The following is a 12,283-nucleotide window of genomic DNA, read 5'->3' on the forward strand; positions in this document are numbered from 1 at the left end:
TGCATGACAATCCAGCTTAATGGATGAAACTGCTGTTACTCTAGATTTTTGGTTTTGGCCACAAATCCCATGAAAAGACTGAAACAACAATAAGTTATTCCAACACTTTCATTCTGGAATTAAACTGACAAAACTGACAAATCAATAACACGACTTTGTATAAAACAAGCAACCCTGAGACAGGCAGTTTCCCCCAAGTAAAGATGGGCAGTAGTTCACCAAAACAGCTTTGAGTAATACTCAACATAAATTTGTGAAGGCTTTATTAACACGCTAGACTTGAATATAACTGTTTAATATGGTGGACAATTTATGGTATCTACACTTGTTTGTGAAGCTCTGTGAAATATTCTCTATTGTTTTGTGATAATGTTATTATGTTTGATTTCTCAGCATGTCTTAAATCCTCTACAAACCCAGACTGTGGTCTGGCACATATTTCAGTATTCTGTTTGCACATGTTCTCTGTCACGTTATGCTTCTGTTTCTTTTCTGTTGTGAAGGCAGCGTCCTGCTGACCTTTCAGTTTTATTTATACTTTCTGCTTTGTAAGGCTGAGGCAGTCACACAAAATACTAAACTAACAACTAGTAATCAACTGAATTAAAATATGAAATAACTATTTATAAAACCGCTTTCACCACACAAACAATAAATTCATGTCTTTATCATATTTTTTTGCATGAATGAACAAAATACTTTTTTGTATCACTTACATGGACTTTCTAAATGGCAGCACAAACCATTAAATAAATAAATAACTTGTAGTACTTACTGTAATACTTTACAGTTAATCCATCATTTATAAGTATACAGTGTTGGGAAGGTTACTTTTAAAATGTATTCCACTACAGAATACAGAATACATGCCCCAAAATGTATTCTGTAACGTATTCCGTTACGTTACTCGATGAGAGCAACGTATTCTGAATACTTTGGATTACTTAATATATTATCATGCTGTTTACAACTATGTGAATCTACTATTGCTGTGATTTATTACTGTTACTGAAGGTCCGCGGCTCCGAACCGTAGTAAAGGGACCTCTGGCTAATACATCGGGTTCCTGTAGGGCTCATAGCTGAAAACTAGCTTTACTTTGTTGTCTGGGTCAACTTTGCTAGCGAGAGACAGAGAGAGGCGTTTAAAGGCTGCTCCAACTGAACTTATTGTTTCGGAGGAAAACACGAACACGGTGTACAGTCGAGTCTTAATAGCTTACTTACAACTGGGCTCGTCAGGCACTCTTCTTCGCTGCAGTGGTTATTATTATATTTACATGGTTCCAGCTCCCGTTTCTGCTCAATGACAGCTCATACTTTTCCACTCGCCTTTTTCTCCCTTCTCGCGCTCATAGCCACATAACGTGTATGTCAGTCCATTCTCCCTGCAGCACGGACTACACTGCCTATGATGCTACATTCTTTAGAGCTATACCAGTAGCATTCTGCCTATTAGCTTAGCACAACAGAGAGAGAGAGCGTCTGCCTGTAACCATGGCAACCGTAACGCTGCCGCCTGGAACAACGGAACGTAACTGTCAAACAAAAGTCCTGACCCGCCACAATATGACACGGGAAAATACTGCTGTGTAATCCATTTATTTCAACAAAGTAACTGTATTCTAAATACCACCTTTTTAAACGGTAACTGTAACGGAATACAGTTACTTATATTTTGTATTTTAAATACGTAACGGCGGTACATGTATTCCGTTACTCCCCAACACTGTAAGTATAACAGTGCTGGCATTATTTCCATTATATATGTGCTTATTAATTCAAACTAAACCATGTTTAGAAAGTACAAAATAAGAAGGAATGCTCTACAAATAAGTATTTACTAACTGATTACTAATGCTTCATAGAGCGTAACTATATTACAAACATTTTATGCAGTAATAGGATTATAAAGTCTTACCAATTCATCCACATTTGGTGCAATAATGAGTTTTTCCAGTGAGATGACTGCGACTGTGAGACTGAGTCAAAATATACCACAGTGTGTGTGTTCAGAGAATGAAGTGCAGCAGCAGGAGTGCTGTTTTAAATAGTTCTAGAGAATAATAGATGCTCTTTGGTGCAGAATAACATGCCTCACACAGTATCCGGCTTCGATTACACATGCACAGTGCTAAGATGCATTCACTGTTGGTTTTTGCAGAATTCAGCATCTCATCCTGTCACCCAGGCATGCCGTCACCACTGACCCTGTGTGTCTCAGGAAGTGTGACAAGGATGGCACAATATTCAAGGCCAACACAATACGGGCTGACAATCTCAAGCAGTATTCAGCTTACATCGCCGAATTACACCTTTGGCTTGTTATGGTCATATCAGAGCAGCGCTCTTTCACCTGCTTTCACCTCATCTGTGTCCGTCTGTGAGGCGTCTGCATTATGTGATTGAAAAAGTAGGAAACAGCTTTTTAACATTGAGAAGTGTTTTCAACTTAAAATTACAGTCAGCAGTACAACACACCTGCTGGTCTGCTGGAGCATCCAGTGCAACTTGGAGCACCTGTCCGTGTCCCGGCATCCTGGTCTTGCTAACCACCTCGCCCTTCGCGAGGAACTCCATCTTCTGGATGTCTTCCCTGCTGAACCAGGGAAGGCGGTGCAAGTCGGCCCTGATCCTTCTGCGGTCGCTGTCTGGGAAGTCCTGCTCTGTAAAGCTTTGACACCAGTCGATGTCATCTTCCATCACAGCGACCTCTGGTTTGGACAAAGCCTTTCTGTTGGCCAGTGATCCCGGGATCTTTTTCGCATCTGAGGGATCCTCAGAGAGATTACGGTGTTTTAGGAAATATCCAGCGGGCTTTTTAACAGCCTGCACATTGTCTGATTTCAGATTGTGTTTTGTTGATTGTTTGTGTTTTTTTAAACCCAGGTGTTGTTGTGCTATCTTTGCACTTGTATGGCTGCCATGTATCTGTTTGTCTGCATTCCTGTTTGTGTGTCTAAACCTTAATTTGGCTGCCTGTCTATCTGCAGCTCCTGTCTCACTTTCTATGGGATCTGCTGAAGCACTCTTTTCAAGATAAATGTATGTTTGTGTAGCTTGCGTTGCCACAGCACTGTGGTTGCTTGGTTTAATTCTGTGCTTTGGCAGCATGTTGTTGTCTATAAACTCTGGATGGGGACGGTGATGACTGGCTGGCTGGCTGGCGCCTGCCAGCTCTTTTCTCTTGGAGGCAATGCCTTTGCTTTTGTGTTTATTTCTTTGTATGTCAGCGTGACGTCTCTCTTTGATGCTGTTTTTGTCATTGCCAGCAGCGTCCCCGAAAGGTTTAAGTGGCACAGAATGTTTAGATGTCTCTCTTCTACTGCTGCTTCTCAAGCTCCTGCTGTACATGTGAGCGAGTGGCTGCTGGAAGCCAGCAGCTGGAAGGGGCTCCACAATCCTGTTCCTGGACCTGAACTCCCCCGTAGAACTCAGGGCCCGGGACGACCTCCAGGCGATGTGAGCGGGTGGTGAAGGGAGTGGCAGGGTGACTGTCATCACAAAGATCATGAGGAAGAGAAGGAAAAGAGGGGTAAGAAGTAGGATCCATTTGTGACCACACCGGAGTTTGGACCACACTCGCCAGGCCTGTGGTTAAAAAACAAAACCAAACACAAAAAGAGATAAAAAGAAACAGAAGTTAGAGGGAGACTGAGAGACCAATGATTATAATGGAGAGGGAACATAAAAATCAAAGATAGCATCTGCAATAAACAGACTGGAGTGCTCAGTGCTCCTGCGAGGTCTTTCTCCTGGCATGTGGAAACAAACTCTACAAGGGAAAGCTGAAAAACAATTTGATGTTGGCACACAGCTCGGGTCGGTTGCATGAGATCAGAATAGTGACCTTTGAGTCATCAGTTTACGTGAGAGGAATAATCTGGAATTTTGTAGCATAGAGCCATCAGCACTGAAACGTCCTGTCCATGCTGCACAAACATGAATCTGTGAGGAGCAGAATATAAAGAATATAAAGCTGGTGTCAGGCAGCTGCATTTTTCCAGTAGCTTACAATTGCATTGGACCTATCCAGCTGAGACCAATACAGCTGTGGCATGCCCATTGCCTGTGCCCAGCAAGGATGGAAAAGCCGTATTCCTCACAATGTGCTCTCACTGCCCCAGTACGACTTGTGGTGTTCTTGCTGAAGGCTCTGTCAAAGTGATTTTGTCGCAGAGGTGCTAGCCCTTTATTTACTGCAGACTGCACTCCTTCCATTTGCTTTTAAACAGCAAAACTATAACTCCATGACGCTGACATTCAAATAATAGAGCTGGAATTGGCCCTTCCAATGATTTATCGTCCGATTTTTCAAGGGGTTGTGTTGCAAGAAGTCTCTGTAGCAGCATTTGTTTTATTTGACAGCTCTGAGCTGAAACTCGAAATAAAATTGTTTGAGAACAGGATGGTAGCTCCTCTGCAGACAGGGTGGCCTACCAGTGGAAATATTAAGAAGCTAAGTGGCAGAGGACGCATACAGCACTTTTCCCATCAGCAAAACTTCCTGCAACTGCTGGATGAACCACACAGCGCCATCTGAATACCACACTTTCCCCCCACCTGTAAGTAAAGCCATATGTGAAAGCTGCCAGGTTGACCCAGATAACTGCTCTGTCCCTGCCTGCTCTCTCGCTCTCTCCCTCCCTTTGCATCACCTTCATTTTTTTCTGCATTCAGGTGAAGGAATGTTTCAGACCCTTGAGATCTCTTCCTCATCTCAAAGCCTCTTAACAACATGCCCAGATTCCTCCACCTGTGAAAGGATTCCATTATTCTTCTCCTGGACTGGACGGCCTGAATCAGGCTGCCTGTGCTGACAGAGCCTGTACAAACTACCCAACAGTACCAGTGTGAGACTTGGAGTGTCAGACTTATATAGATATATTCATCTACCGCTCAAAGACAATTGTTAATGCTGTAGTTAACAGTGTTAAAGAGACTACAGTATATTATAGTAGCCACACATTCAGTCCAGAATTGATCAAATGTGCTACATGGAGAAATTGAATGTCACTGAATCATTAGTGTGAGACTCTGCTGAATTACTTTAAATAAATGAGATCATTACTGAGCAGACTGGCAGCGTTTACTGACCTCTTAATGCCTTTTTATATTTCACGCTAATGGATTGGATTTCACAGCAAATCTGCAGCTCGCCTGCCTCAGACACTTTCGAGCAGGATGACTGAAAACTCACCTTAACCTTCATTGTAAAGAGGTTTAAATAGTTACTCCAAATCAATAATGCAGATAAACTCCTTAAAGCTATATTGTATTTGGTCATTATCCACACATCATATTAATCCTCAGTAATGATCTCATTTATTTAAAGTAATTCAGCAGAGTCTCACACTAATGATTCAGTGACATTCAATGTAGCACATTTGATCAATTCATTTATTATCTGAAATGTTTATCTAACAATCAGATGCTATTTGCAGTCCCACAAACACTTTAATCTTTAACTGGTTGGTCAATTATTAGATAGCTTAAAAATATTAAAAATATTAAGAAATTCACAATCATAATATTTTAACTATTAATACAAATTCTCAAGTAATACAGAAATAGCTTATCTGAAATGTTCAAATTCATTCAATTTCGATGTTCTATGATGTTTTTAAATACACAATACAGATGTATGACCTTGAAACATTACACACCAAGAGGGTGCATTATATTATTTTTAACTTACACAGAACTGGTTGAAATCTTTGGCGTCTATAAGCTGTAAAAACTTGAGATTTTAAGATATATTCATGTAGTCTGTGATTTTGCAAAACTTTATGGGATCATTGTGATGTTATCGGGTGACAGATTGCACAGCACTTTAATGCGTTACTCAATATGGTTTCTTGAAATTCTTTTCAAGGTCAACTTTGACCTTAGGGCAGTACCAATGAAGGTCAAGGTCAAATGTTTAGCCAACCTAGGTACCTAGGTATGTCCCTCGAGGCCTAGTCTATTTTTAAGTTTGAAGACGATCAATAAAATATTATGGGTAACATATAGTTTTTAACCTATCCCCACAGTCCAAAGGCATGCAGTTGGTGGGGATATGTTAATTGGAACCTCTAAATGGTTGTCTGTGTCTATATGTTTGCCCTGCGACAGACTGGCGGCCTGTCCAGGGTGTACCCTGCCACTCGCTCTAAGACAGCTGCGAGGACTCCAACCCCCCGCGACCGTGAAAAAGGATAAGCAGAAGCGAATGAATGGATGAATAAAGTTTTTATTGATTTTCAAATTTGGTGGGACCTTGGCCGGATTTTCATCTTAGTTCAACCTATCACTGGTATCTACCATCACATAAAATGTGAACATATCTTCACAACTGTGGCCGTTAACCTGCTAACAAACAAAACTTTTTTTTTGGTCAAAAGACGAGAGTGCATCCAGAAGACAACTGCATTCTGCTGCTACAACAACTTCAGCTCTTTGCAAGCACCTACACAGAGTGATGATAAAACTGAGTGTCTGCTGACCCCAGCAGCAGCCAGAACCTGAACTTAAACAGGCAACCAAAGCAGCCATTGTTTCTAACTGTACATTTTTCTTGAGTAAAATCACTTTACTTTAAAGTCTCTTTGTGCTCGTTTCCATCTTTGATTTGTGCTGTCGGCTTTGTGTTCTTACCCTAAATACTAAAGAGAAAGATCACACGTGTCCTCATTAGGATAAGGATTTGTAATGGTGTGTGTAACTGTAGCCTATAGGTTTATATTGTCAAATGGTAATTTGAGACAGTGTGTTTCAGGTTTCAGTAAAGTACGACATAATTTTTTAGGAAAGTGTTCTGTGTAATACATTAGTTTTTTGAGTAACAACCCCAACATTAGACATTACATTCATGCAGATTTATTACATGCCGTGTCGTCATTGATGTGCTGCTCAGTGATGGTGGTGACTCTCAAAGTGGAGCCAGTGACAATCCATTGAGAATCAAATTAATAAGTGACATTCCCAGTTCCCATCCCCACTCCTGCATACAATTTATGAAGCTAAACTGCACAAAGTCAGTTTTTCAGCTAATGACTGAATTTGATTATAATACTTAACTATTAAATCTAATATGATACCTTTAGTGGGGCGATCGTGGCTCAAGAGTTGGGAGTTCGCCTTGTAATCGGAAGGTTGCCGGTTCGAGCCCCGGCTCGGACAGTCTTGGTCGTTGTGTCCTTGGGCAAGACACTTCACCTACCGCCTACTGGTGTTGGCCAGAAGGGCCGATGGCGCGATATGGCAGCCTCGCTTCTGTCAGTCTGCCCCAGGGCAGCTGTGGCTACAACTGTAGCTGCCTCCACCAGTGTGTGAATGTGAGAGTGAATGGGTGGATGACTGGACGTGTAAAGCGCTTTGGGGTCCCTAGGCGGGACTAGTAAAAGCGCTATACAAATAAAGGCCATTTACCATTTATAGTACCATATAAATGAACTTTATTCAAGTTCAACATTGATTCTTAATTTAGTTCCACCTTAGTCTTCTTCCGCTTCCTAATTCTTCAGCCTGTCTGCTGTCTGCTGTGTTGAGCAGGCTGTGTACTGTACAGTGGCCGTTTGAAGCTTTTTCACAGAAAAAAGTTGCCTGCTGCTTTGAGAAATTAAGTCTGTGAAAAAGTGCTCAGTGTGATAGCGACAGTAGACTTCAGACTATAAAAAACCAAACCGGGAACTGAGAGAGATAATCATTTGCAGTGAGTGTGCCACTAAGTGAAAATACTCTTACTGTTTCTAGTCAAGTAAGCCATTACTAATCTTTTAATGCACTTCACACATAATACAAACACAATACATTTTGTTCAGTTTAAAATTGTACTTTCTTCTTATGCACATAGTGTTTCCTAATAATAATAATTTCTAATGTGTTTTCATTGTAGCCCAATGAAATATCAGCAGCCTGCATTAACTCATCCGTGACAACTCCCCCACCAAAGGCAAGCAGTATAGTAGTCACAAGTGCCATCCTGTTATTGTGGCAGGCAGTAGGTCAAGCTGAAAAATGTCTTTATCATTGTGTTTCATTTTAGCCACTGTAAGACTCACACAACACTGCCACCAGACAAATCTTTAACTGCTAACAGCATACAGTTTACAGGGTTCTTATTTAATACAATCAACCTGGATCTGCAGTGACTTTAAACTTTGTGTTTCAAATTATAGCTCAAATTATGACCTTGCATTGAAGACACAAGGTGATAAGTGAAATAGACTGATTGACATTGCGTACAACACAGAGAGCCTCATTCTGACACTGTTGTGTCTCCCTTCCCAATTTAATGGCAAATGCAAGAGGGGATTCAAAGGACAAAACATGAACTAATATAAGAGATGTTTATGGATATAATTCCATATGCAATACTACAGCCCCCCCACACACACACTTCTGCGTTAGCAGTTACTTCGGCTGAGATTTGCTAATCAGTGTCCATTCGTGTGCAGCTTAGCATAGCTCGATGTGAATATGTCAACAGTGGAGTGAGCTGTTGCCTTCAGCACCTCTCTATAGCACACAAAGATGCACAGAGCCAGACTTTTTAAATGTTTAGAACGAGAGGGGAGGGAAAACTCGCTGCATGAGTCACGTGATGTGGTTGGCTGTACTTTTGACTGTGCTGTCATGCACTTTGACCCACAGAATGAATACTTTGAAAGAAAGAACTGGACAAACACAATGAATAAATATACAGAGTGGTGAGAAGCCGTGCACACACACACTCACATGCGTATGTAAGCCTTTTCTGCCGCGATAAGAATCACAAACCCCTAAAGACCTGAGGTTATAGAGTCTAACTCAATGTAGTGTTTTGTTTGTGCTTTCAAAGAGAAAAATGACACTATTACTGCCAAGCTAAAGATATTTTACACTTGTTATCTTCCCAGTTTTCTTTTTTCTCTGACAGGTTATTTGTGTCTGCAGTCCTGCCTCTTTGTCTGGCTCCACTCTTCTTCCTCCACGCTTTGACAGCAGCCCTAGGGCCAGCAGTTTCTCTCTCCACTACAAATGAAATGAAACCGGTGTCCACGGTTACCAGAGTTCAGGTATGCATAGCTCCCGTAGATTCAAAACAGGTCACCAGGTGCAGGCACAAAGCAGCGTGCAATGTGGATTTAATGCATTAAAGCATGGTGGGAAGCAGTGAAAGCAGTTTAGAGATATTTCAGTCTCCTGAGGAAGCTTAGCCTAAAATATTAATTTAAGGCTAAACTTCAAATTTTCCTTTGTGATGACTTTTTAAATTACCCTGAACCATTCCTTAGGTATGCTGCTATCGGCTCAGGCTTTTGTTTTTCAAAACTTCAACATCATCTGATAAAGAATAGACCCTTTCAAAATATGGAAACAACAAACATGTTCGACACCCTGTCAAGTCAAACCAGGCTATGAAGGAGGAGATGCTAGCATCTGGTGATGTGCGGCACAGATGTAAAGAAATGACTCTAACAAGCATTGCTAGCTATTCTCGTAAATGCACTTCTTAGAACAGGAAAAGTAAACAGTGGATGAAAATGACTGATTTCCATCCAATTAAAATATTTTTGAGTGACGATATTTGTGAAGCTCCTGAAATGAGATACAAGTTTAGTTTAGTTTACTTCAAATTAAGTGTTAAGCAGATATTTTATACTTGTATGCAAAAAACTGCCTGCACTGCTTTTGTCCATATAGTTGACTTATGCTGTGTCATTACTATTGCACTGCAATACTGCTGTGGCACCTTGTGTCAATAGATTATCATTTCATATCATTGTGTCATCACTGAAAGTCGGTCATTGGAAAAGACTGACCCTTTATTTATTTACACTTATAAATGCCGTTGCCTGCAAGCATCAATAAAACGTTCAGAAGATATATTGAAGATATGCTGCCCAATAAGGCCAAAAATATTTATCACGATACATATTTGAAGATTTGCAAAACGATATGACTGACACTATAGCTGTGTCCCAAAACGTCGGCTGCATCCTCCTGAGGACGCATTTGAAGGCCGATTACGTCACAGCCAGGCGACGAAGGCTGTCCCAATTCGTCGACTCCTTCAAATGCGGCCGACAAATGAGTCCTTCATTTCCCCGAATTTGAAGGATGGGTCGGGTGTGTCCTTCGTGGCCCACCATATCCCAGAATTCATAGCCAGCCAAATTTCAGCTGCCAACAATGGTGGCCGCCACTAAGTTTTAAAATTACTCTTATTAATCTTTCTGGGCCACAAAATAAACTTTTAACATATTTTAAGGCGAGAAAGTAGCGGTGTAACTTACAAATATCTGCTTTGTTTATCAAGACATTGCATATTTGAAAAAGTGTGCTGACGTTTTCGGAGACGTCTGTCACCCACCAGCTCGATAGCAAGCCAATGGTCACTCCAGCCGGCGAGAGCAGCGGACTCCCGGCTTCATCGTTTTGAGACCCCCGCTCTTTCGCTACTCAGGTTAAACATGATATAAGTCACTCGGATAACTTAAAAATGTAATTGTTTGCCTTTTTTCGGTGTTTTATTTGTTCTGGAGTAAATCGGTTTGGCTGAGATCAAAGTTATTAGATTATTAGATTAAATAAAACTTTATTAACCCATCGGGTGGGTTCCTCCGGGATTTTCACACAGCTGAATAAACGTTAAACGGTCGAGAATTTACGCCAGTGTCCTGTTATATTTTAAATAGCAAGGAGCAGACGGCCAAGTTTATTAAACTCCAGCGAGACAGCGGTGACGCAAATCTGAAGGCTAGACCGTCCCATTTCACAGCCTCGCACTTCCGGCCTTCTCGGTCTTTGAAGGACCCGGCCCATGTAGACCGCGAAGGCCGGGTCCTCCGAAGGATGCAGCCGACGTTTTGGGACACAGCTTATAATTGACGCAAGACAAAATGCTTTACAACTCCACAACTTTATTAGTACAAAAAAACCAAGCAGCTATTTATATTAGTTTAGTTCATTAGTTAGTTCCCCCCAGCATTTGCTACTTTTGTCATGAGGCATGCAGCTATTTAAAGTACGCCGATTGTTTGTTGAGTCTTTTTTGGTCTCACCACCACGCTAGTTGAAGCGGACGCCTTTTCACATGCTTTAGCAGCTTTGTTGTACTCCAACAAGTGCTTCTGCTTCAAATGATGAAATAGGCTTGTGGTGTTTCCTCCCTTCGCTACGACGGCATGCTTGCTTGTTCTACAAAAAATTGTGCTTTGGTGGGTATCTGACCGATGAAAACCAAACCACTTCACACCACTGAAGTTGCACAATTTTTACAAACCAGTTCTGGTTCATCTGTTTCATTCAACAATCTGCTTTCGCCCTTTTCTCTGTCGCTGCCATGCTTTTTCTGACATGTGTGTACGAAAGGCACTGCACATGTGCATTTTACCCATATTCTGTTGCGATATTTCATTTTCTTATCATTGCCTAACATTGTACCGGTATTACTGTGAAAGGTATAATATGGCCCAGCCCTACTGCCCAATCCTATCGACCTGTCTGCAATATATCCAAATGAAACTAAATAATTTTGTGGTTTTCACCTACCAGAGGACAGCAATACAAAGTGAGTCATCTTTTAGCACAACGCACGAAGGGGGGAATTCATCATGTTTCATCTCTCTTATCTGCTAAGAGCTTATCGCTAATGTAAACTGGAGTCATCTGTATTAAAGCACTACAAAGTGTTCTGCATCTGCATGTGTGTTTGCAGATGTAGAATGATATCATGGTTTAGCGGACATATTATGCTTTTGATTTTTCTGTTATATCCTGCAACACTGGTGGATGTTCATATGAAACATGGCCAGAGTTTCAAATAAAGTCCAAGTAATCCCTGTGAGCCAAAAGCTCGGGATTTGGACTTCTCCTAAAACTCTGTTTCAGACAGCTATTTCTGTTCTTGGCTCTATGTGATGTAATACAGAGAGGACATCTCAGGCACTGAGCACAGAAAACCTACAAACCCTGATGTTCAAACTTTGTGTTTGTGAGAGGCAGCCAATCAGATTATAACTGGGGACGAGAAAGGAAACTCAAAGAAGCTTATTACAAAGGATGAACTAAGAAGATGAATCATTTTGAAGTTTTAATCATGAAAAGCTGGTCTAGTAAAGTCCAGGAATAAAGACTGTGGCAAAGTTGTTGATGATGATGAATAATTAGTCCCCTCTAAGTCGATTTGTGACTAAAAGATGATATGTTGTTTATTTAATACCTGGCAGCTTCATATCTAACCCTCCACATGTATGTATACCTCCTACCTGCTCTGACAGGCCAGGTGTGCCACTATCTGACAGCTCCTGGCTCCT

The 12,283-nt window shown here is 41.2% G+C and overlaps 1 protein-coding gene across 2 annotated transcripts in view; it reads right to left on the bottom strand.

The window, feature by feature from the left end:
* Positions 1 to 12,283, bottom strand: part of gask1a (golgi associated kinase 1A) — a 94,548-nt gene that overhangs the window by 52,697 nt on the left and 29,568 nt on the right. The window contains exon 2 of one of the 2 annotated variants that reach the window (XM_035909968.2): positions 2,481 to 3,493. In XM_035909968.2, the coding sequence (XP_035765861.2) occupies positions 2,481 to 3,493 (1,013 nt within the window). Of the gene's footprint in view, positions 1 to 2,480; positions 3,591 to 12,283 lie in introns of both variants that reach the window. The other variant, XM_006796001.3, reaches the window with a different exon arrangement.

Source organism: Neolamprologus brichardi, chromosome 11, assembly GCF_056152115.1.
Source record: "Neolamprologus brichardi isolate AB-2024 chromosome 11, ASM5615211v1, whole genome shotgun sequence".
Taxonomy (NCBI): Eukaryota; Metazoa; Chordata; class Actinopteri; order Cichliformes; family Cichlidae; genus Neolamprologus; species Neolamprologus brichardi.